The 26,793-nt window shown below is 42.3% G+C and overlaps 1 protein-coding gene across 1 annotated transcript in view; it reads right to left on the bottom strand.

Annotated features, from left to right (window-relative positions):
• The window catches only part of VIT (vitrin), a 101,239-nt gene extending 74,717 nt beyond the window's left edge, over nucleotides 1–26,522 (bottom strand). The window contains exons 1-2 of the mRNA XM_063078526.1: nucleotides 26,471–26,522; nucleotides 7,028–7,097 (exon numbers count right to left, since the gene is read on the bottom strand). Of these exons, the coding sequence (XP_062934596.1) occupies nucleotides 7,028–7,079 (52 nt within the window). The 5' untranslated portion in view covers nucleotides 7,080–7,097; nucleotides 26,471–26,522. The remainder of the gene's footprint in view (nucleotides 1–7,027; nucleotides 7,098–26,470) is intronic.
• Between the last annotated feature and the right edge of the window lie 271 nt (nucleotides 26,523–26,793).

Genomic DNA, 26,793 nt, shown 5'->3' with positions numbered 1-26,793 from the left:
TTGACGTTAATGTGAAGACATTTTGGGGGAATCATTGTATGACTCTGATACCTTAAAAATTCAGCATCCCTAAAGACAATCATCTATTTAGCAATGTATCGAGTGCCTGTGATATGTGCTTATTACATTATTATTAAATAATTATATTACTATACGTTTATATGATTTCAATATGAACAATAAGCTGCAGCTCCTGCCCTCAATAAGTTTGCAGTTTTTGGGGAGCCAGACTAATGACCAGGCAAATACGGTGCAGCTGTGATGAGAATAACTGCAGAGCACCATGCAAGTGATAGGGTGATGGCTGCATCTAATGTGGGGTGTAGGGAAGCTTACTGGAGGACCAGCAGTGTTTGTGGAGATGTGGGGGTGTAAGAGTGAGAGGAAGGGCATTCTAGAAAAGGGAATAGCATGTTCAGAGGCTTGAAGATGGCCCTTAGGGAAATCAGAAGTTCAGTGCCAGGGTAGGGGCTGTGGGGAGAGCTGAGAGTGGGGCAGATAGCAAGAGCCATATCAGGAAGGCCTCACAAGCAAGACCCTCTGATGAACTTGGGCTCTATCCTACAGGCAAAGGGAAAACACTGAGGGGTTTAAATCAAGAGGGTGGGTTCCAGTTAAGATGGCAGAATAGACAGTCCCCAGCTTCACTCTCTCCCACAAATCAACCAATTTACAACTATAAAAATGTAACGTCAGCCAAGCTGGGGCTGTTGGAGCTCAGGGGAAGAGGAGGAGAGACCTACGGAGTTCATGAAGGCAAGAGAAATCCCAATGAGAGAAAGAAAAAACTGCTTGGAGTGTTTCAGGCCATGACTGCTTTAAGGCTGGAGCTGCTGACCGCATGGAGCAGGAGCCAGCAGAAGCCTCAGCTATGCCCTTCAGATGGACTTACTTGGAGGTGGCAGGGGAGAAGAGGGCCTTGGTGGCCCCCAGGACAGAAAGACCATAAATAGGGTTCCCATGGACCCACGCAAGAGCAAGGAGCCACAACAGCTGAAAAAGGGGAGCCATTCAGAGGCTTGTGAGTCATTGCAAGGGAACGGTGCAGGGCCCATCACATGGGAAGTGTTTGGAGCATGGGTGGTGGGGGAGACAGGCCCATTGGGAGAATACTGGGACACAGCAAGGACAGCCAATCTGCCCCCAATCAGCTCAGGAGCACTCAGAGGAGACTGGTTGGGAATGCAGAATTGCTTGGGGTGCAGTTTGATGAAAAGATTCAGGCCCAGATAAGAGTTTCTATACAACCCAGGTGCACCGGGTCTCTGGAGAGCTGGAAGTACCTATAAGGTCAACCATTAAACCCTGAGCTGCACAAAAAGCCTTCCTTAGGAAAACAGCAGCAAAGCAGCAATTTAGCTCAACCACACAGCTCAAGTACTGGTTCCCACAGGAAGTTCCTCAGTTTTAGAAGTAAGCAAAGGACAAAAAATTAGTTCCGGTCCAGGCACACCACAAGCACCTCGGGGCCTGCCAGGGGAACTGAGGCTTGGAGCCAGGGACTGGACCTACACCCATAGCAACTCACACTGCCAGTGCCTCAGGGCCTGGCCCAGGGGCCTGGGTCATGGAGCTGGGGACTGGACAACCCCGCCCACAACTAGGCACACCACCAGCACCAAGGAGCATGCCAAAAACATTCCTTTGCTGTGCAGAAGCTATTTAGTTTGCTGTAATCTCATTTGTCTATTTTTGCTTTTTTGCCTGTATTTTTAGGGTCATATCCAAAAAGTCATTGCCAAGACCAATGTCAAGAAGCTTTTTCTCTGTTTTCTTCTAGTAGTTTTACAGTTTCAGGTCTTATGTTTAAGTCTTTAATGCATTTCAAGTTGATTTTTGCATGTGGTGTGAGATAGGGATCCAATTTAATTTTTCTGCATATGGATATCCATTTTCCTAGGATCATTTATTGACGAGACTAACCTATCCCCATTGTGTGTTCTTGGTACCTTTGTCAAAGATCAATTGACCATAAGTGCATGAATTTATCTCTGGGCTCTATATTCTATTCACTCATTTATATGTCTGTTTTTATGCCAGTACCATGATGTTTTGGCTACTACAACTTTGTAGTATATTTTGAAATCAGGTCGTATGCTTCCACCTTTGTTCTTTTTGTTGAGGATTACTTTGGCTATTCAGTGTCTTTTGTGATCCAGTACAAATTTTAGGATCTGTTTTTTTCTATTTATGTGAAAAATGCCATTGGAATTTTAATAAGGACTGCATTGAATCTGTAGATTGCTTTGGGTAGTACAGACATTTTTACAATGGTAATTCTTCTAAGCCATGAACAAGTGATATCTTTCCATTTATTTGGCTCAATTTCTTTCATCAATGTTTTCTAGTTTTCAGTATACAAATCTTTCACCTCCATGGTTAAATTTATTCCTAAGTGTATTAGTCTGTTTTGTGTTGCTGTAACAGAATACCTGAAACTGGGTGATTTATAAAGAAAACAAAATTTATTGCTTACAGTTTCTGAGGCTGGGAAGTCCAGAGTCCATCTGGTAGTGGCAACAGTGACCCAGGGGTCTCACATTGGAAGATGGTAGAAGCAGAGAGAGCAGAGATAGCAAGAGAGAGAAAGACAGACTCTTCTCTTCCTTTAAAGCCCTCAGAACCACGCCCCTGACCACCATTTTTAATCCATTCACTATGGCATTGTGCTACAGTCCAATCACCACTGCAAGGCCTCACCTTTCAATTACCATGATAGGATTTCCCACCCTCTTAACAGTCACAGTGGGGGCTAAGTTTCCAATACATAAAACTTAGGGGATACAATTCAAGCTTCAGAGAGTTTTGGAGGGACACAATTCAATCCACTACATTCCATCTCTGGCCCCCTAAAACTCATGTCCTTTTCACATGCAAATACATTCATTTCATCCCCAAGGTCTTAACTTGTTTCAACTCAAGAGACCAAAGTTCAAAGTCCCATCTGTGAAATCAATACAAGTTATCTACTTCCACAATACAATGGTGGGACAAACATAGGGTACATATTCCCATTCAAAAAGGGATAAATAGGCCAAAAGAAAGGTGTAACAGGTCCCAAACATGTCCAAAACCCAGCAGGACAGGCATTAAATCTCAAGGCTGGTGAATCAGGTAGCTTGGTTCCATGTTCAACCTCCTGCATGCTGGTGCAGGAGCTCCACTTCTATGGCTTTCCCCTCTGCTTTAGGTCTTGCAGCCTGGTGTTGCATGCTGGTAGCTCCACAAGTCTGGGGTCTCCATGGTGGTCCCGCTCTACTAGACATGGCACTGATCGGGTTTCTCTGATGCAACTCTGGCCCCACATTTCCACTTGGTATTGATCTAGCAAAGGCTGTCTGCAGTGACTCCACCCCTGCAACAGATCTCTTCCTGGGTCCTCAGACTTTTCCATATATCCTTTGAAATCTGGTTGGAGGCTCCCAAGCCTCTACAGCTCTGGCATTCTGCAAGCCTGCAGACCTAACACCATGTGGATGCTGCCAAGACTTCAGGCTTATATTTTCCAAAGCTGCATGACCAGCCACACCTGGGGCCAATTAATCCACAGCTGGAGCAGCCAAAGCAGAGGTGCTGGTACTGGAAGCAGCTTCCCAAGGTGGTCTTGAACAGTGAGCACATGGAGGTATCCTCAAGCCTGTTCCCCAAGACCATTTTGTCTCCCTAGGCCTTTGGGCCTGAAATGGAAGGACTGGCCTCAGAGGCTTCTATAATGCCTTCAGGGTCTTTTTCTCCTTCTCTTGATAATCTCTTTCCTTTGTACCAATCTTCTTAGCACCATTGAATTTTTCTTCTAAAAATGCTCTCTGCTTCTCTACCACATGGCCAGGCTGCAAATTTTCCAAATCTTTACTCTTTGCTTCCCTTTTAAATTCTGGCTTTATATTGTGCCTTTGCCACCGTAACTCAGTGTAGGCTGTTATGAGTAGTTATGCAGGTTCCTTAATGCTTTGCTGCTTAGAAATTTCTTCTGTCAAACATTCCGGTTCACAACTCTTAAGTTCCAACTTCCACAAAGTCCTAGGACATGGACACAATGCAGCCAAGTTCTTTGCCAGTTCACAGCAAGGGTGACCTTTGCCTCAGTTTCTGAAAAATTCCTTCTTATTTCTATCTGAGACCTCCTTAGAATGGTCTTTACAGTCCATATTTCCATAAGCACTCTGGTCATCACCATTTAAAAAATCTCTAAAACATTCCGTACTTTCCCTGGTTTTCTTGTCTTCTAAACTCCCACCAGCAGCTAGACTTTTCCTAACCTGTTCCTCTAAATTCCTCCAGCCTCTCCTCAACACCCAGTTCCAAAGCCATTTCCACATTTTCAAGTATTTGTTATAAGGAACACCCCACTCCTGGTACCAATTTTCTGTATTAGTCCGTTTTGTGTTGCTATAACAGAATACCTGAAACTGGGTGATTTATAAAGAAAACAAAATTTATTGCTTACAGTTTCTGAGGCTGGGAAGTCCAGAGTCCATCTGGTAGTGGCAACAGTGACCCAGAGGTCTCACATTGGAAGATGGTAGAAGCAGAGAGAGCAGAGAGAGCAAGAGAGAGAAAGACAGACTCTTCTCTTCCTTTAAAGCCCTCAGAACCACGCCCCTGACCACCATTTTTAATCCACTCAGTATGGCATTGTGCTACAGTCCAATCACCACTTCAAGGCCCCACCTTTCAATTACCATGATAGGATTTCCCACCCTCTTAACAGTCACAGTGGGTGCTAAGTTTCTAATACATAAAACTTGGGAGACACAATTCAAGCTTCAGAGAGTTTCGGGGGAACACAATTCAATCCACTATGCTAAGTATTTTTTTGATGCTATTGTAAATGGGATTTTAAAAAATTTCTTTTCAGATAATTCATTAGTAGTATATTGAAATACTACTAATTTTTTTATGTTGATTTTGTATCCTATAACTTTACTGAATTCATTTGTTAGTTCTAACAGTTTTTTGGTGTAGTCTTTAGGGTTTTCTAGATATTAAATCATATCATCTGCAGAGATAATGTTACTTCCTCTTTTCCTGTTTGGATGCCTTTTGTTTCTTTCTCTTGCCTAATTGGTCTAGCTAGGACCTCCCGTACTACGTTGAATAGAAGTGGTGACAGGGTGAGAGTGGACATCATTGTCTTTTTCCTGATTGTAGAAGAAAAAGCTTGCAACTTTTCACCATTGAGTATGATGTTAGCTGTGGGCTTGTCATATGGCCTTTATTGTGTTGAGGTATGGGAGTCTCCTTTTTCTACTTTGGTTTCTGGCTGTCTGAATGAAGAACTTTGAAGGGGAAAGAGTTTTGCAGAAGGGCAGGCTGAGAAAGGCAGGAGACAAAGGATAGTAGTCTCCCTTCTTGGTTCTGTGAGGCTGAGGAACATGGCAGAGTGTGAAATGGCCTCAGGGTTTGTTTTCTGTTTTGTTTGTTTTACTAAATCCTTCCTATTCCTAACCCCTTGCCCCATCCCCACTATTTCTATTAACCTGTAGGCTAGTATGAGAAGGAGGTAGCCTCTCAAAAGGGCAAGGTGGAAATGAAAGACCCATCTGCATGAGCCAGGGGACAGTGCCACTGAGAGAGCATGTTTGTGTCCTTATCTTGGCTTGGGAGAGGGTGGCCTAGCTGAGAGGCAAGCTGGTTGAAAAGAGCTGGCCTAGCTCTCTGGCAGTGATTTCACACAGGGCAGGGTGATTAATCGCTCAGCTACGTAACTTACAGAAGAAACAGGAGGCTCTGAGAGGAGTGACTTGCCAAAGTTAGCAGGTTGATGTGGAGTTAGGACTAGAGCTCACGTCTTCCTGACTCCCATTGTGGTGCTCCTGCACCATGCCGCCAACCCCTTTACCTTCCCAGCCATGTTAACTCTTTCCCTTCTAGTCCCCAATTCTGCCATGCAGACTCCTGCTGAAAATACCTTGAATTGTGTCCCCAAATTCCTGTGTCGAAGTCCTAACCCCCGGTACCTCAGAATGTGACCTTGTTTGGAAATAGGCTCATTGCAGATGTAACCAGTTAAATTAGGATGAGGTCACACTGGAGGAGGGTGGGCCCCAAATCCCATATGACTGGTGCCATTTTAAAAAGGAAAATTTTGGAGGCAGACATGCACACAGGGAGAATGCCATGGGAAGACAAAGGCAGAGATTGGAGTGATGCATCTACAGGCCATGGAGCACCAAAGATCCACAGCAAACCACCAGAAGCTGGCAGAGAGGCATGAAACAGATTTCTCCCTCACAGCCTTCTGAAGAAACCCACCCTGCTGACACCTTGATAGCCTCCAGAACTGTGAGAGAATAGACTTCTGCTGTTCTAAGCCACGCAGTCTGTGATATTTTGAAATAGCAGCCCTAGCAAACTAATGAAGACTATCTGAAAGGCCTTTCTACTCTTCCCTGGCAATAGTTTCACAGTGACACACAGACTCACTTTACCTGACAAGGCATGGCACGGTGGGGCCAAGTTTAACAGGAGTTTACCCTTGGGCTTAGGCTAAACCCATTAGCACTTTCTGTCTTCTAGACAACCTGCTGCTCCTCAATGGCCTATCCAAATTTGCATTCTCTGGTGATAGTGGATAAGTTTAAGTGTTTCGTCTCTAAAAGTATGACTTGTCAATGGTATAAGTGAAGCCATGTCAGTGATAAGAATTTTTTTTTAAGAAGTTTAGAAACAAGAAGAGTTCTAAATTCGGAATCAGCAAATATGCTGTATCTGAAATACTTGCTAGTTGGTGAAGAATACACAGAAAGATTTCTGTGTGTTTGTGTAAGTGTACTATGTGATATGTAGAGACACATGTATGTAATACATCTATTTGCTTTATATAAAAATATATATACACATGCATCCTGAATTTGATCTACACTTAACATTCTCACTTAAACGTCTCTCCAAAATATTTATCATAAAAAGATACTCTGTGTTTTTTTATACACTGTGTCTTGGTTTAAAACTTTTCTTGGCTGGATTCTTTGGACATTAGGAAAATGTTAAAAGGGTATCCAGATACACATATAAAAGTACTTACCAAGGAACATTTCAATAACAGATGCCTTCATAGTGAGAACAACAATCCCCATTGATATGAGAACGGCACCCTGGAGAGGAAGAAACAACATCATCATCATATTTCAGCCAGGAGTTCTGAATTGGATTATAAGGGGATGGGCTGTATTGTTTTGCATTGCCCTCCGGAGTCTTAAGATTCCAAGCTGCAACTTTTTACGAGGGTACTTCAAAGAGTTCACGGAAAAATAGAATTAAAAGATAGTAGAAATCTTTCCACGAACTTTTTGAAGTACCTTCATATAAGCAGCTCATGCAGGTGGCAGTGGCCAGCTGCGCTGGTACCCAGAGAAACTATTCTCAGTTAGGAAAACCATTCTAGCCACCAGCCTCTGGTTCTTCGGGGATTTGGTCTTTATGAGAACTGAAGAGATTTTGAGAATATGTCCAACCAGTCTTCAAATTAGGACAAAAGTCACATTTATAGTATTGAGAAAACATTCTTAGATTACAGATGGGTACTTCATTCGTCATTCATTCAATAAATATATATTAAATTCCTATTACGTGGCTAAGTTTTGTTAGGAAGGACGTGATAAAAATTGAATTGAAAAAGTTCTCACTCCTAAAGGACTTACAGTTTAATAGAGGTGGAAAAACGTACGTGGACATGAGTAACCACTACATGAGCGAGCAGAAGAGAGTGTTAAGGCTTCATAACGGAGTGTGAGGACAAGTTTATAGAGCAATGATTCTCACACTTTGCTGCATATTAATCTTATCTGGGAGTTTAAAAAAATCCTGATGCCCAGGCTGCACCCCAGAGAAGTTGAATCAGAATCTCTTGGAGTGGGGTCTAGGAATCAAGCTTTTTAAAAACTCCTCAGATAATTGCAATGCACAGTCAAATTTGGGAACCAGTTTGGATTGGGCTTCTTAAATCTTAACATGCGTACCAATCACATGGGGATCTTGTTAAAATGCAGATTCTACTCCAGTAGGTCTCGGTAGTGCTAGAGATTCCCCAAAGGGTCAGGAATTTTAGAGGAGGGAGAGAGATTATGTCAGCCACAGGAATAAGAGAAAAGCTCATGGAGTTGTTAGCAATTGGGTCAACCTTGAAGATGAACAGAATTTGGTCTTACAGAAATAGGGGAGAAGTGGCCCGAGTGGGGGAAACAGCATCGACAGAGGTTTTGGAAAGCACAGTGGATATTAAGAGGCTGTTGATCTATAAAAGTTCCCCCTTCTCTCGAGGTTTTAAGGAAACCTCAAAGGTTCACTCATACTACCATCAGTCGAATGTATACTGTGCATTCTGTATTGTCTCCAATCCTTGCAGTAAGTCAGTATAGTAGGTTTTATGATCCCCATTAAACAGATGAGGAAACTGAGACATACAGAAGGGAAATGTCATAACCACGGTACAAGGCAGTGAGTAGGGTTAGAATGGAGGTGGAAGGAATCTGCCCTGGCCACAGGCAATAAAGAAGAACACGGTAGAGAATCCAAATACTTAAAAGTTGGTCTTCTTTTTATTATCCGTATGAGCTAGAAGTTTTAAACAATGTAAATGATAATACAACACTGCTCCCCTCTGGATAGATGGTCCCTTCTGTATCTCTTCCTTCCCTCAGTGCCACTGCTGTGTAGCCTACAGTTGGCATTTCTAACACTACACTCTCCCATGCCCAGTGGTGTGCTGGAAACCCACTCTCTGAAAAACAAAGCCTTGATTTGTAGAGTTTGTCAATTTTCTGTGGTGTAAATCCTTCTGCAGTGGCTGATTTTGTAGCCACCAAAGTGATGTCTCTGAATGGAGATTTGGAAAGATATAAGCCCAATCGGGGACTAGTTAGATACAGTAGAAGCTTATATCCAAATTTAGATATGGTGCTATGCAGAGTTTATGAACAAAAAGCAATTATTAGATTATGGTTGATGCAATTAACTTAAATAAATCTGTTTAGTATATTAAAGTTTTGTTATGAACAATTAAATTAGGCAGCAAGAATAACCCCAAACGGAACTGATCACTTTGCTAATTTCCAGCAACAATTGCAATGTGTTAAATTTCCCAGTTAAGGTAGTTGACCACTGGTTAATAGGCAAGTAATGACCTTTAGCTTCAAAACAGAAATAAAATCATACATACAATCTATTTGGCAATTGATGCTTGAATAGCTGGATTATATTTTGGAAATAGTGTGATAATAAGTAATTTTTTGTCTTTTACTAATTTAAGAAATTCCAGAACAATTTACATATCTTCAGGCCTAAATGTTTAACTTTCCTGTGGGATGAATGCAGTACACCAAGCTGCCCTACTGGACCCACCTACTCAGCCCCACTAATTGGCTGTTACCATTCAACACTGCAGATTTTATAGGAGTCGTCCTTGACTTCTCTTTCTCTCACACCCCACATTTTATCAATCAGCCAAGCCTGTTGTCTCTACATTCACAATATATCCAGAATCTGACCATTTCTCATTATCTTTACCATTGCCACCTGGCCCAGGCCACACCCTGTCCCACCTGGATGATTGCAATTAGTCTCCTAACTAGCCCATCTCCTTCCTTTGCCTTCTGCAGTGCACACAGCAGCCAGCATGATCCGGCTCAAAGCCAGTCAGTTCATGGTGTTTCTTGGCTCAAAACTATAGCGGCTCCCCTCCTTATTCAGAATAAAAGCCAAAGTCTTTTCCGTCGGCTCAAGACCCTACTTGATTTAGCCACCATTGGCATTCTGACCTCATTTCCTACTATTTTTCCCATCACTAATTAAGCTCCAGCCAGTGGCCTCAGCTGTTTCTAGAACATGCTGCTCACCTCAGGGTCTCTGTGCTCATTCTGTTTCCTCTGCCTGGATGCCCTTCCTCAGATAAGCATGTGACTTGCTCCTTCATTTCTTTTAAATGTTTGCTTCAGTGTTACCTTCTTATGAGACATTTCCCAACCACCCAATTTAAAATCACAATTCACTCCCACCCATCACCAACTGGTTTACCCTGTCTTTTTCCTACTGTCCTTTTCTCCATGTCACTTGTCCCCTCTGACATCCTCTATAATTTACTAGTTATTTATTTATTGCTTGTGTTCCTCACTAGAATGCAATCTTCATGAGGGCAGGGATTTTTATCTGATGTCTTAGGTGCTCAGTAAATATGTGTTGGCTCAATGTGGGTAATGAAGGCTGTCCCCTTTCCTTAGGAAATAAAAAAAAAATAAAACAAAGGGAAGACAATCATGTGAAGCCACTAAAAACTACTGAATTATACACTTTAAATGGTGTATTTTATGGTGTGTAAGTTATATCTCAATAAAAATAAATGAATAAAGAATTATTGGTAGTCAACAAACAAACTCAAAGGGAAGATGGAGAGCAGAGAGAGTGCTCTCAGATCTATCCTACAACTTTTATGATGGACATGACCTTTCACACTCTGGGATAAATGGGCAAAAAGCAATGGAATTCGGGGAAACCCTCTAAACTGGGAGGAGATATCACCCAAGTGCTGACTCATCAGCAATGGAACCTGACCAGAATCACTCTGGTCTCTTGGAATCAGAATGTTTTGAGGCTTCTTTCTCACCACTGCAATTTCTCTCCTTGCCTGGTCCATTTGCTTACACACTTAAAATGTGGCCCTTGCCGGTTAGTTCAGTTGGTTAGAGTGTGGTGTTACACCACCGAGATCAAGGATTCAGATCCCTGGGTCAGCCAGCTGCCTCCCCACCCCTACCAAAAAAGGTAAATATGCCTTTTGAAATGTGAAAAAAAAAAAAAAAAATCAAACCCTCTCTCAGCCGTTCCAGAGGCTGGAGATGAGGACTGCCACCGTTAAGCAGTTCCTGTGGCCATCCGATGTCACAGAGCTATGGGGCGCACAGTAACACCGCAGCCTTCATTCCTCATGTGCTCACCAGAGTCCTAACCAAAACTGAACAATAGGGGCTTGCAAAAGAATGTGTTACTGATTCTTAAATTTATGGATTGTGCCATGAGAAGTAATATAAAGAGTACCAAATATGAACTTCTGGTGAGGCAAAAGAAGCCTGGTCGTGAAAATATGCATTAGTGTAAGTAGATTCACACAGTCAATTTAAGTAGATCTCTTGTTGCCCAGAGTCAAAGAGAACAAGTTGGTAATAAATACTAATATCACCTTATATATATATGTTTCTTCACAGCCTTTAAATAAAGCAACTTCATATGCATTTCTAGAATGTGAGCTCCATTTGTCTGTCTTGTTTACTGTTCACTTTCTAGAGCCTGGAATACAGCTTGGCAATAGGTGCAATGATATGTGTTTTTTGAGAAAATGAGTGAATAAATACGAACTTGTTCTTCACAGTAAACTTGTGCAGCAGGCAGGAGCATGCATTATAATTCCAATTTTAAAGATAAGGAAACTGAGATCTGGAGTGAGTGAGTGACTTAGTTAAGGTCACACACTCAAGGTCAAGCCCAGGTTTTATGGCTCCTGGTCCTGCACCCCTGTCTTTACCCTCCAATGTGTATAAGCTGATCTGCAGGTTGCATCTCACTGAGACTAAAAAAGTAAAATGGAGATTTCTTTGAATCTCTTTATCAGAATGCTCGAAGTTTACAGATAAGAGAGCACATTGCTCGTAAGTTAAATATATATGAGAGGAATTTTTTTTTGTCAAAGGTGGTGGAAGACTAAAGGGGCAAAGAAAGAAAAAATAATTAAACTGGGAAAACAAAGACCACAGGAAGAAGAAGAGGGAAAAAACACATTATGACGTTCAGCACTGGTGACTAGGAACTGTAAAGATTAAAGCAAGTCCATCCTGGAATCAAGTATGGTAACACATGCAAAAGCAGCTCGCAGTGGAAATGACTAAAATGAAAATTGATCATAGCAAGTGTTGCTGAGGATGGGGAGGAACTGGAGTGCACCACTAACGGCAATGTGCAATGGTGCAACTACTTTGGAAAACAATTAGGTGGTATCTTGAATAGTTAAACAGCTAAACATTTTCCTACCATAGGATGTAGTCATTCCACTCCTAGGTATTTTCCCAAGAGAAAGGAAAATATATGTCCCTACAAAGACTTGGGCATAAATATTTTTAACAGCTTTATTTGTGATATTCCCAAACTGGGAACAACACAAAATTTATTGTATTTATTTTTTATTGTCATTTATCCAGACAATGGAATACTACTCAGCAGTAAAAAGGAATGAGCTATTGATACACACAACAACATGACTGAATTTCAAAATAATTATGCAAAGTGAAAGAAGCCAGACAGAGAAGAGTATATTCTGCTCAATTCCATTTACATTGCCTCTAGAAACTGTAAGGTAATCTGTAGTAATAAAAAGCACATCAGCAGTAGCCAGGGGCCTGGAGTATGGAAGTGAAGGGTCCTGCAGAGAGTTGGGCAGGAAGGAAAGACACCAAAGGGACACATGGAAAATTTGGGGATGGATGTGTTCATTGTTTGGATGAGGTGATGGTTTCACAGTATACATATGTTAGAACTGATCAGGTCCTACACTTTAAATATGTACAGTTGATGATATGCCAACTATATCTCAATAAAAAAGGTGAAGAGAATATATATATACATATTGAATATATGTGTATATATATATATATTTTTTTTTTTTTTTCTTCTTTATTCCTAGAGTGTGACTGAGAAGATTCACTAGAAACCAGTAATGGTGGTTGTATCAGGGAAAGAGAATTGGGTATGTGGTGATTGGAGGTGGGAGGGAGTCTTACTGTTTAGTTCTGTTTAAATCTTTACCCTGTGCATGCATGTTAATAAACCAGAAATTGATAAAATGTAAACAAAACGATAATAAAACTCCCCAGCTTTGCAGGGGCACTTAGAGGTACTATTATTATCACCATCACCTCTACCACCAAATTTAGCAGTGATTCAGTTCCCATAAACCAGGTGCAGTCCACAGAGCTGGGTAAGACACGGTCTACTGGGAAGACAACATATACAGCCACTGTTGATATCAAATGAGAGGCTACAGCAATCCTCTAACCCACTCTTGCTCCTTGCTCCAGGTCACCCTTCCCTCCAGTTGGAAATGACCAGCTTCCTAGATCACAGGTCTGTGCAGCCACCTGTTTAGAATTCTCCCACAGTCCACTCATTCTCTGCAGAGAATGAGTCCAAATTCCTCAGGGAGGCATTACAAACTGTAAAATGGCCCAACTTACCTTTCAACACTACCTCACTACAATTCTTTGTAATCCTCTCCTCTGATCCCAGCATACCCGGGCTGTTGGTCTTTCCTCTATACCCTGCACATCAGTACCTTGCCTTATGATCATCTTCTTGTTCTATCTGGAATACCTTACATCTCTCACCTGCCTTTCATAAGCCTATCTGTCTTTCAAGCTTCAGCTCACGGACTGCCTCTTCTATGTAAATCTCCCTGATTTCCTAAAGTCAAAATTCATCTTCATTTATGCATTCTTTAATCATTCATTCAAAAAAATTTTTTGTGCATACTGTGTGCTAGGCAGAGAGGAACAAGGTTCAGGTCTCAGCAACAAGTTGCTTTGAGTCTTCTAGAGGGAGACCGACATGCATTCATCATAACTAACGTGTATTGGGAATGTACTAAGTGTCAGTAATATAGTAACTCACTTTATATTCACAACAACCCAGTGAGGTAGGGCCTATTTCTTGCCTTCATTTTAGAGGTAAGGACTGGAAGCACACAGAGGTTAGGGAATTTGCCCAAGGTCACAAGGCTGGAAAGAAGAGCTGGAGTCAAACCAGCAATTCCAAGTCCAGAGGCCCTGCATTTCCCCAATTGCCATAGCTGTTTTATAATAAGTACATGCACTTACCTCATCTACATTCTGATTTAATTGGTCTGAGCTGGCATCAATATTGTTTTAAAGCTCCCAGGCAACTCTACTGTCCAGCCAGAATTGAGAACTTCTGCTGTTGATGCTACAATGATGGCAAAAAGGTTGAATGGGCACAGAGGCCTGGGGTGCCATGACTGAAAGGGGCTTGAATTAATTTAACTGGCAATTTGGAAAATAATGAATGAGTGGAGAGGAAAGGACAGGACACAGGGGCAGAAGAGCCTCAGGAACTGGGAGTTGCTCAGCCAGGCTGAGAGAGGAATAGACTGTTACAGAGGAAGGAAGGGGCGGTGTTGGCCTTGAATGTCATGCCTAAAGAATGTGGAGTTGATCCTTTAGGCAATAGGGGGATGTGCAAGGCCTAAAAATTATGTTTGTGTTCATCGTTTTTAATAAGCCCCCTGGAGGCTTTTTTGAGCCACTCACTTGGAAAAAATCTGCCCTAGTGGACATGTAGGATTTATGTAACGTTGGTGTTTGTCTGATCTACGATGCTACGTGGGGGAGCACCCAACTACGCTCTTTGTCCACGAGGCGGAAAAAGTCAGCAGCCATCTGGAAACATTTAATAGTTATGAGACGCTCGTGCTGTATTTCCAAAATGCCAGGAGCCCCTTGAGGACAGACATCTCTGAATGAGGAGAGGCCACATCTGCCGCCTTGCTTTCTCCATCTCAGCCGGACTGTAAAGCCTCCTGCTTGTCAATGGACGTGGGTTGATCTGGTGGGCATGGGAAAAGGAGGCTGGCACTGGGAGGGTCCTTAGCAATGTAGAGGTGGCCTCAACCCAGGTAAAAACCTCTATACACATGATATTCCTCTGTCCTAGGCCTGAAACACTGCATTTCCTGTTGCCATGACACCAGCGGCCACCTGGAGGTCACTGTTATAATCCTCCAGGATTCTGTGGAGAGAGAAAGAGCGAGCCAGAGAAGACGGTTGTTTTTCTTTCTTTCCCAATTTTTCTTCTCTTTCCAATCCTTCCCTTCTTTACTTCCTTCTTTTATGGTAAAGAATGCTGGCAGAAAAGTGCGAGCCAAATGGGTAAGGAAGGCAGGGGAAATTGTCCCTTTTCTTAACCTGTGGACGCCTAAGGATGCACAAGCCTACTGGAAGATGAGCTGTGGGACGGACCATGCGGACTGGATGCTGTTGGTTGACTACATGGAGCCTCCATCTCCCCTTCCTCCTTCCTAACAGATGCCCAATTTGGTAAAGGAAATAAATGCAGCCAGGGGACTCAGAGGAAGCTGGTCCACCTGTAGCTCCTGGGGTGGATCCTGTGTCTTAGCCAAGGATGGCTGGACACTTCCTCTGCCAGTGACTGCTTCAGGACCTCAGGTTTGGCCACATCAGCACAGGACTCTCTTCGAGTGATCATTAGTAGTTACTAGTCCAGGTAGGTTGCGTCCTGCGTTGCAATGGACCGAAAGAAAGGAAAGACTTTAATCCTGTTTTTGGGGGAGAGGTTGCCTCTCTTGTTGGAAATGAACAAGGGAGCAGGTTGTTCCAGGTCTGCTGACAGCCATCTGGTGACCATGCGAAAGTCAGGCTGAGGAACAAGCTCACACAGGAAAGGAAGGGGGAAGGGCAGCCAAGAGAGTCACAGGGAGGGACCCGGAGCTCTGGCTCTGACTGTCTTGTGCCTGGAGGCTGGGCCGCCTCTGGACTATGTCACATGAGATAAGAAATTTCCTTTTAGTTGGCCCGCAGCTGAAAGATTAGTCCTAACTGCTACCTAACTCACAGTGCCTGTCTAATAATTTAGTTTATACCAGAGTCTAAAGAGTGTTTTCTCAACAAACCGCCTAAGCGTTTTCTCATTTGAACCATCTAAGAGCCTCTTGAGGAGGTAAAAAGGACGTTGTAATCCCTGTAATTCAGAGCAGTGAAGTGACTTGCTCAAGGTCACACAGCCTAGATCACCATCTTAATGTTGCACTCTTTCTACTATATCAAACTCCTTGCATGACTGTTCCTATAAATTGCAAAGGATTCCATGATTCATTGTGTAATATTATTACAAAATAAAAATTCTACTCTTTGTTTGTGTAGTGCTTTTCACTTTTCAAAGCCTGGTTATAGGTATAACTTTGGTATCACAAGATCCCTGAAGTAAGTAGCTCAAATATTACAGTCAGAAGCAGAGATGACACTTGCTGCAATGTAAGAGACTCAGCTGGTCGGAAGCCGATGATCTGGCAAGAAAAGATAATGTAGGCCGATCAGGGTCTCCGTCGGGATTCAGAACGCCTTGAAAACTGTGAGTGCCAAGCTGCAGTCTGTGTGGGGCCTGGAACAGGATGTATAAGGCGAGGGCAGAAAGAGATAGAAAAGGCAAAGCCTGTGGCCCTGGGAGAAGCAGGGAGAGCAGGCGCCTTAGTTTCTAGCCATGTCCTGGGTCCCATGTGCAGTCTGAAGGAGGTCCAGCTGCACTCAGTCTCCTGTGCATGACATAGATGTTTCTGGGCCCTTTCACTTGAGCTGGTTTGAATTGGTTTCCGTTCCTTGCAGCTTTTGTGTTTGTTGTTTTAGTTGTATCCTGTTTCCCTGAAATAATTAGTGGTAAAATGAAAGCACTTAAAATGAAAAGGACGCATGTGCTTGTCTTTTGGTAGCATCAAAGCAGGGGGTCCCTGGAGAGGCTGCGTCCCACCCTGAAGCCAGGCTCTGGGAAGAGGCATGGCAAGGAATCCTGTGAGCTGTGGCAGCCACTGAGAAGGTCTGGGATGCTCTAGGAATGAAAACTGGGAATGGACGACCTTGAAACTATGCTCTCAGAATGTTGCTGTGCAGTTTCCCATATACTTACGAAAGTAGTTCATAACCAGGGGTGATTTTGTCCCCTAGAGGCATTTGGCAATGTTTGAAGACATTTTTGGTTGTCACAGTGTGGGTGGGGGTGGGGTGGGGGGAGAATGCTACTGGCATCAGTGCGTAAGGGCAAAGGATACTGCTGAACGTCCTACAATGCACAGGACAGCCCTTCACAATAAGGAATGGCCCAGCCCCATGTGCCAATAGTGCCGGGGTCGAGAAACTCTGATTTAGGAGAATGTTTATTTCCCAATGTATTTATGAGAACATTATCCTTACTGATGCTCCAATCCAGGAACTTCCCATAAATATCATATATACTTTTAAAAAAATTAAATTTATTTATTTTTAATTGACACACTGTAATTGCATATGTACTTTTTTGATGACTAACTAAGGTGTTTAATACTCATGGACTCATTCCTTTCTCCAGGATCACTTTTGATCACCACATATAGTCTGAGACAATCCTAAAGTAAAGATATTCACTCCCAGGCAGTTGGGTGGATTAAAGAGCTCATCCATGTGTTCAACAACTGATATTTGCCTATGCCATGGGGTTCATCGATCCATGTGGCATGTTTTTACATGTCTGAAAAACAAAAAGGGAGAGCCTTTTTTGGTGCATGTGTTTCAGACCATGATTTTGTATCTCATTAAGAACCTGACATATGGTAATGCTTACCACATCCACAAAGGCTTCAACCAATAGTGATTTCTAGTGAGACTGCAAACGGTAATTACATTTCTGAAGTGGTAGTTAGATCTTATATTGCCAGTGGGAAAAAATACTAGTTTGCAGGCATGCCCCAAATGAGCTCTAAAGAACTCCTTCCAAGAGTTATTTATCCTGTGTCATGGAAGGGGGCATGAAGAGCAGTAAATCTGGGGGTAGGGGACGAGGACCTCAGAAAAAACACAGGGACCATGATTGCTTCTCTTAGTTACTCTGGAAACCGTGCATGGTTTAAAAGATTCTTGCGGAGCTTTGGAAGACAAGTTTCTCTCATCAGAAACTTCTTTCCCGAATGTGTTTCACACTGTGGATTAGCCCTGCCTCCTCCCAGTGAGTTCTCCTCTTTGGTCTTTGAGGTTTGTGGTTGCCAAGGGGCCGTCCATTGTGAATTTGGAGCTGGGTGTTTAGTCAGTTCATTGGTGATCCCCAGAGCCTTGACTGGCCTGAACACTCTGTGCTTTTCGGTCTGCCTTCAATTCCGAGGCACAGAAAAACATTTTTAGGTCTGGCATAACTCTCCAGCTGAGATAGGAAGGAAGAAGAGGGTGTGTCTGCAAGATCCATGGCTCCCAGCTGCCTCTTGGTAAAGAATGGGTTCATCTCAGATGACAGGGTTCCAGCGAGAGGCAGGCACAGGGCTGTGGGTCAAAGTGAATTCTTGAATCCCAGCAACCAGAGACTTGGGTAAAATGGGGGGTGTGGAGGAGGACGGTAACTGCAGCTGAGAAATTGAGGGCTGTGGAGGATTAAGCCTTGGAAATTGCCAGGGACCAGCAGAAACAGAGTTATTTAGAAGCAGGAGACCCAGCTCTCCAAAGGGAACCACGCAGACATACCACAGAGGCCCTCCTGGGACCATCCCCGGCTCTGAAGGAGCCTCCAGACTCTCCCATGTGACCCTCCTGACAATTTTGGCCCAGTGCTGTATGGTGGCCTTTTACACAAGATGGGATTGGTCCCTTTGCTATTCTTCCTGGAAAGTTTTAGAAGTTTACAGCCACTGCAATAATAGCTATTACTGAATGCTTACTATATGCTACACTGCACATATGTGACTTTATTTAATAATCATGATAATACTATCAGGAAAGTACTATTATGCTCATTTTTCAGAGCAGAAAATCGAGGCTTAGAGAACTTTAGTAAGCTCCCCCAGGTTACAAAATAAAAATGTAGCAGAACCAGAATTCTATCCCAGACCTCAAACACTTAACCCCACTCAATACCTCATTTTTCCTCACTACGGGATGGTTTCATCTTCCCTTTTCCTTAATACATTTTTCCTAGGCTTTTTGAAACACTTGGTTAATGATAATTAAAATGTATGCTGTAAAATACCCACATTGTATAATAAAGTTGTCTTAGTAATAAGGTCAAGAGATTTTTGAAAAGTCATATTTGGGCCCAAAGTCATGCACAGCTTGCTTTCTTCGCAAATGTTATTTAGGGCAAAATGACTCACCAGGCATAATTTTAAGTTTAACCAGGCATAACACACCCATCTAAGTAAACATTTGAGTGTCTCGTAATTGACTGTGTAATAGGATGTTAAAGTGGGATGATTCTTTGTCTTAGTTTTAGCTGAGGCCTCAAGACAATAGATGCCAGCTACTTCCCTGTTCCAAAGTCATCTCCCGGAAGCTCCTCTCACTATTGCCTACAGTGGGGTGGGAGTGGGGGGACCACCTGCTCCCGTTCTGCATCTGGGTGGGGAAGGAGGAGAAAAAAATGCCAACAACTTTTCCTAAAGAAATTCTTGCTCTCCAATCTCTGACTGCTTCTCTCAGTTTCTACAACTTCTTGTATAGCCTGGAGGGAGGGAGGGAATCCTGGTTCTTGGTTACCTTCTTTGGAAGTCCAGCTTAGACGCTCAGTAACCCATCTGAAGGGACTAAGCAGTTGTGTCCCTTGGGCTGGGGGGCACAGTGGACTGGGGTCTGACTCGTGGTTAAGCCATCTACAGGAACGGGGGAGAGCTGTGGCAAGTGAGACCACCCATGCGAGGGAGTCAGCCTGGGGTTGCTTTAGGTCCTGCCTGCATCAGGTGCGTAAAAGGTCGCAGAGACTGCATCAGAAGGCAGCTGGACGTAGGCTGCCAGTTGTTCAGGGGCTGAGAGGGGGGGTGACTGCAAACCCCCAGCCAGAACAGATTTATTTAATGGCATCCAGGAAACTACAGGTGAGGCAACCCCTACGAAGTGCAAGCATCTCCTAAGAACCCATAGAAGTGCCCTGTTGGAAGAAGAAACAACTACAAACCCCTGCCAAACTCAGGGAATCTGCATGCCAGCTCACAACAGTGCCAATCTAGTAAGTCCTTTCTGTCACTGTCATCTTTTCTCCCTGCACCTACTTCAACTCTGGACATGAAGAGATTGCTGATAGTGGCCCAGGGGAAAAGAGGCAGAGGCACAGGGCAGAGAAAGAGAGAACTCAATCCTGCCCACTTCCCCATTGCAGAAAGCAAGCCTGGACGTGGAGGAGAAAACTCTAAAATTTGAATGCCATTGTTAAGTTTTTAAGTATTATCTGGTTTTACATACGCTAATGACTGAACAGGGATTGGTTGGGGGTATAATGTGAGCTAGGTCTTTCTAAAAACTCTGAGTGTGTCCTGAAATATGAAGAGACCTAACAGATTTCCTCCAGGCCAGGGCAAGAATTGCCCCACAGACAGTGAGAGTGGGCAGTAGGGGACACTGGGGGGAAGTTGAGCATTAGGACGGCACCCCTATGTGTCCTTGTCCAAAGTACCCTCTTCATCTCACCTCTTTTTCCTCATTCAGCCCGCTCCAGACACGCTGGCCTCCCAAGCATGGCCCCACTCAGGGCCTTTGTGCTATCTCTTCCCTCTGCCTGGAGTGCTCTTCCCCCAGGGACCCACATCAGTTGCTCCCTGGTTTCCTTCGCTTCTCTCTCTGTCTCTGTTTAAATGTCTCTTCATCAGACGTTTAATTATGCAAAGCAAATTATCATCCACATCTCACTGCTCTCTGGAGCCCCTTGTCCTACTTTCTTATGTTTTTCACACCCTGTATCCCCAGCATGCCTCTGATGCCTATTACTTATGTTTATTGTATGCCCCCAGATTGGCAGCACTAGGAAAATGGAAACTATCTTGTTCACTCTTCTTTCCAAGTGCATAGAATTGTGAGTGGCACATCGAGGTGGCCCACTAGATATTTGTTGTTGCTGTCATTGAATGTTATCTCTGCTTCCCCAAATTTCTTTTACCTTTGGAATATGGATTCAGTCACTATACTGTACAAGCAAAGCCAGTCTGGGCAAGTTGACTTGCACCTTTATATCCAAAGCATGTTTTCTCTGTCTGGGTCACAAAGAAATCCAGAGGAGGGAATTCACTTAGCATTAAGATGCCAGTGACCTGATCCCTTGGAAACTATACGTAGGGTTCCCCTGAAGGAATAGATTTTTTCTTAATCTGAGAAGAAAGAATGTGGAAATAGAGCTCCTTCTCACCGTAGCCTGAAGGGCGATTTTATGAATTTTTACATGTCCACACAAAACTTTAGCCTTTCTCCAACTGAGGGAAAGAATTTGAGAAATTTTTTTTAGAGTCTTGTCAATGTAGAGACCCTTATCAGGGAAGGTGATTTTGAGGAGTAGTTTGAGTCATAAGGAAGCGTGATTCTTTCTGTGACAAGATGTTAACCCTTCAGGGAAGATAAAGGAAACATTTTGGAGACTGGCTGCTCAGAGAGCTTCATGATGAAGTCTGCTTCTTGGCCCCCGCCTCCCACGCCAAGAGTCAGATCTTCCCCACATACCTGAGAAGTGATTTTTAAATCAGGAGATTATCCAAGAATGACAGAAATAAAACCCCTCACTTCCCAGCAAAATTTCTTTTTTCTTTTTTAAACGATGACCGGTAAGGGGATCTTAACCCTTGACTTGGTGTTGTCAGCACCAGGCTCTCCCAAGTGACTTAACCAGCCATTCCTATATAGGGATTCAAACCCGTGGCCTCGGTGTTATCAGCACCACACTCTCCCAAGTGAGCCATGGGCCGGCCCTCCCAGCAAAATTTCTGCTGGGAGTTTCTTGCCTCTTCCCGCTCCATCATTATTACTAAAGTATCACTACTTGCAAGAAGGAATATTTTTCTTAGAAATTTGACTAGACTAGAAAACTATGTTTTCAGGGATGGCAACGATTTGTTTGGTGCAGTGACAGAATAACCAGGACCATGTGTAGTTGTTGCCCAGGAGGCTGAGTGTGAGCTCGGACCTAGATGTCTTGGATTTGAAGCTGAGCTCTATCTGCTTCTAGCTCTGTGACTCAGACACTTAACTTCTCAGTGCCTCAGTTTTATCATCTGTATAATGGAGATAGTAACAACCTACCTCATATGTTTGCTGTTAGAATTAAATGAGTTAATATATGAAATGGGCTTAGAACAGTGCACGTAAGAATTGTTCTGTGTTAGTAATTATTAATATTGTTGTTGTTGGGGTGGTTGTTAATCATTATAACTACCACCACCACTACCATCAGCAGCAGCAGCAACAGCATCTTACAAATTGTGGCCCACTTAGACACTAGTTGAGGACTTAACAGAAATAAAGCAACCAGTTGAATCTCTCAATAAGATGCTGCTCACGATTAGCCATAACTTGATTCTTGGACTTCTTGGTGAAAGAACTGCTATAATCTCAATGTTTGTGTCCCCCCAAATTCATATGTTGAAATCCTAACCCTCAAGATGATGCCATTAAGTGGTAAGACCTTTGGAAGGTGATTAGGTCATGAAGTTGGAGCCCTCATCATTGGGATTAGTGCCTTTATAAAAAGGACCCCAGGAAACTCTCTCACCCTCTTTCTGCTATGTGAGGACACAGAGAGAAGATGGTCATCTGTGAACCAGGAAGTGAGCCCTCACCAGACTGGATCTTTGAGTACCTTGATCTTGGACTTCCCAGCCTCTAGAACTGTGAGAAATAAATGTTTGTTGTTTGCCACCCAATCTATAGTAATCCGTTATAGCAACCTGAACTTACTAGAAAGGGAGCAATTCTGCTGCACTTTTACTCCTTTCTTTTCTTTCAGAGAGATTTGTAAGATCTTTAGCCCGTTGTCATGAAAATCTTCTAGATAGTTGTATAATTTGGCTAATCAAATGGCCGAGTTAGGACATCCAGCATTCAACTCTTTGTAAGAATTGAAAGAAAATCTAGTGAAAAAATAAGAACTAAAAATGGATCTAAATATATATTTTAAAAAATTGTAAGACCAGAATAAAACACAAACACAAAGAAATCCTCTAACTTGAATCAAAACCAATCAATTTCTTTGTTGCAAGACTCTGGCTTGTCGATCTAACTCAGGAAAGGATTTCGGCATCATGATCTCAGTTCACCTTTTTTCCTCAGGGTATAAGCACTGGAATGCGGCAATGGATTTCAGCCGAGTCACGACATCTGCTGTGTCAAGGGTGTGCCTTTTGCAGGTTGCCACATGATGTACAGTTTTTATAGGTGGCTCAACTCAGAGCATTGTCTGGTGCCTGCTTTGTGCAATTCCCGGGTAGCCTCAAGCATTTCAGATAGAGTCTCTAAGGATTTCTTTAAGGTTTATAGTCTGTTGAAGCAGAAAAGTTTTCTAGCTGATTAAAAATTTCTAAATCCAGTGTCCACAACTGTTTGTTTTATGGGTGAGGTAACCAGAGGAAAATGCGATAAACAAAACTGAAATAGTCTTTGCTCCATTGTGAGCATGGGACTCCGGGCAGGTTTGGGGGTTTAGCCAGCCTTTCAGCTCTTCTCCGTCTGGTCTGCAAATAGGGACTCACCTAGATGATCCCAGACTTACATGTGTTTCTGTGTGTGTGTTTTTTTAATTAAAATTTTAACGAGCAGCACTATCAAAAAGTCATTTCTGGTACTTATCCTAAATTTTCCTGTTGTTCCTTTCTTGACCCATTTTCTGTAGGAACAGAAGCTGCTTACTGCCATTTGCCTAATGATCTTTTGTGCCTATAAAACCTGTAAAAGCCAGCAGGTTCTCTTCTTCGAATGTTCTCTTTCTCACATTGTGTGTGTTCAAGGGGCCAGGAATTTCACTGTCTTCTGGAAACCACTGGGAGCAAGAGGGGGGACCTTTGTGGTTTCTCAAATTACAATGCTCACAGAAGTTGCCTTTCATGTTGTCATCTGCTGATTAACTGATTAGCTCAGATCCTCTGGATGTAGATATGGCACCTAGTTTCTGATTATTATATTAATATTACATAATTCCACAAATGTATTTGCTTATCATATCCAAAGAGTTAATATTTAAAAGTTTGAAGATGATCACAAATGATTTATTTCACAGCTGGTCTAATGTCTTTATTCCAATCACATACAGTAAAGAAAATATTTGCTAACATTTGGGTGCTGCTGCTGTGCCAAGCACTGATCAAAGCTCTTTGCTGCAATGCTATGAAGTAGGTACTAATAATAGACCCATTTTACAGATGAGAAATCAGAGGCCCACAGATGTTAAGTAACCTGCCAAAATTAACACATTTAGGAAGTGGCAGAGCATCCTGCCTAACAACACCCACAGTACGCATAGCGTAGGAGGGCCATTTGGCCTTGGCCTCACACAGAAGGCCTTAAATTGAGATAGTTGACATTATTGCCACATGAGGTTATGCAGATAGTCACAGAAATACATCAGAGAACTGAAAGAAGTTAGCCATACAACTCGGGCCACACTGTCCCCAGTACACTATACATACATACATACATATATATACAGATGTGTGTATGTGCATAAAATTTCTTCAATTGTCTTGTGAAGAATACAATTATATTAAACTTCATTTTTGCATTAAAGTCTTTAGTTTGGTAAACATAAATATTTAAAATATATTGTAGGTTTCATGACTCTGTTTTGCTACCTTTTCATTTTGTAATATACAGAGTCTCAACAATGCAATTGGCCTGGCCAGGTCTTGACGTTGGAGAAGCTTTGGTACATGGAACCACAGGAGTGGGAGAGGAATTTAGAGACTATCTTGTATAATTTCTTCATTTCATGTGAGGAAATAGGGACACAGAGATGTTGAGTAACCTCCCCAAGTTCACACAGCTAAATGCTCTTCTACTGATGGAAAGACTGGTGTATTCTGTCCTGCACCCACTGCCGCCGATACTGGCTCATTCCTCCAGCCAAGGGCAAGGCGGGGAGAAGCCACACATGTGCACATGTAGCAGGAGCATCCTGGAAGCCATGAAGCACTTAGTATAAGGCCAGTGACTCCTCCCAATGGAACCTTTTTTTTTTGAACATGTGAGGAAAAAGATTAAATTTCTGTAGAAGTTTTCACATTTTGAAACTCATTTGGAGCTGAGAATCAATATTAAGCCTCATGACCACCCTGGGAGGGAAGGTGAGCGGGCCTTGCTATTTCTGTTTTTCAATGGGAGAAACAAAAGTCAAAAAAGTTCCACATCTTTCCTCAGGTCATGCAGCCGGGTAGTGGCAGAGCCGCTTCTGTATTTAGGACTCTGGCTTGGCACATTACGTTGAACCACACGGCTTTCCTGTGTTCACTACACTTTACAGGAATCACAGACAGCACACACATTTTTGTTCTCATGGTGCTACTCATAAACCATTCTCAAACTTGGCGTATTTTCTCTGAAAGAAACTATTCTGTATGTGATCAGTAACTTGGCAGAAAAGATAATAAGATCTAAACGACGTTTGTAAAGTAAACACTATTTCAAGATAGATATTAAGCATTTCCAGTGTTCCTAAGATATTTCCTTCTCAGTGGTGAGGTATAAGATGTATTTAAATGAAGCTTAGTCTGGGAAACCAGCACATTGCAATTAAAACTATAGTACTTGTAGTCTTATAATTCTTTATTTAAAGCCCTTTTACAAAAGAGGGTATTTTAATTCAATAAATAAAAAGGGTACTTGCAGCTTTTCTACTGGCGTAGCTACCACTTAGAGCTAACACACACACACAGAGAAAATACACAAACAGTGTTTGATCTTGCCTTGCTGCTGGGCGTTTTCATCTTACAAGAGTCCAAGGGAAAAACAACCTCAGAACTTTACCACCAAAACTTCCAAATTTATTGCAACACAACGTAATGGCAAAATGCTATTTTCTCAGCACACACATTTTTGAACAACCACCATGGCCAAGAATGCCTGCTTTTATTTTTACAGTAAACCCAAAGAAAACCTTGAATTCTGCTCCTGATTTGGGGATGGAAAAGGTGCTGTGTTCTTTAGAGCAAATAATCGTGTCTAATTATTCAATCTTATCCTCTCTGTTTAACCTGTGCTTGAGGCATTTGTTTCATGTTTATACTGGTTTGACACAAATCATGCTTAAAAGAGATTTCATATCCTGTCTTCTTGTGTAAAGCCATTGAACTACAATGGCAAACTTAACAATGCCAGCCCCTTCTTGAGCTTATCAGTAACAGAAGCATTCAGCCTAAGAAAACACTTCCAGTGTAAACAAGACACAGAATTGCACATCTAGCCACATTCCACTGAGATCTGTCCAAATAGAGAGAAGTATAGATCCATGCTAAATAATTTCTCTATTAATTTCGTATCAGTGTGCACATTTCTTGTACTGCTCTTCATACATTGTTATATGCAATTTGATACATTACTATTGTATTCTATATAGGAAGCAAACTTTTTTTAAAAAGCAAGATAATAGAGACTTAAGTTACTTTAAAATTCTACACAATTGTCACACTTCAACTTTTTTTAAAACCATAATTAAATTGATATAAAGAAACAGTGAAAATCTTGTTGTAATATTAATATTTTAGCACAATAAATTTATAATCGATAAATATTTATATACTATTAGTTGTTTATAAGGATGCCAGCTACCACCCACTCCTATTCCAACTCTCCTGAAACTGAAATTTGTACAGACTGATTACTTGGTCAAGGTATTATTGCAGTTTCTTAATGACTAATACATTTTAATGTTTTTATAATAGGGAATGAAAAGCAACTATATACGTAATTTAGTAATTCATCAGACATACCTTGTTTGAAGAAAGCAATTTTTTTTCAAAAAATTTCCACCACGCAGAATAGATATCCTTTTTTCCTTAAGCTTTTCTGCATCACAAATCCCACCCAAATTATTCTAAAGAAGAAACAAGAAGAGGTCCAAGCATCTTTTCTTCTCAGAGGAGCTAATCAGATATTCCCATCGAACTCTCAGAACTTTGAAAAGCACATTTTACACCACACACACACACACACACACACACACACACAGACAGCTTCTCACACTGGTTTTAGTGCTGAATTAGGCGGTCCTCTTTCAAATTTCCACTCCCACTGCTTTTTTCGGGGGTAGGGA

The sequence above is a fragment of the Cynocephalus volans genome, chromosome 14 (assembly GCF_027409185.1).
Source record: "Cynocephalus volans isolate mCynVol1 chromosome 14, mCynVol1.pri, whole genome shotgun sequence".
Classification (NCBI taxonomy): Eukaryota; Metazoa; Chordata; class Mammalia; order Dermoptera; family Cynocephalidae; genus Cynocephalus; species Cynocephalus volans.
The sequence above is the reverse complement of the archived record's forward strand: the minus strand, read 5'-3'. Positions and strand labels throughout refer to the sequence as shown.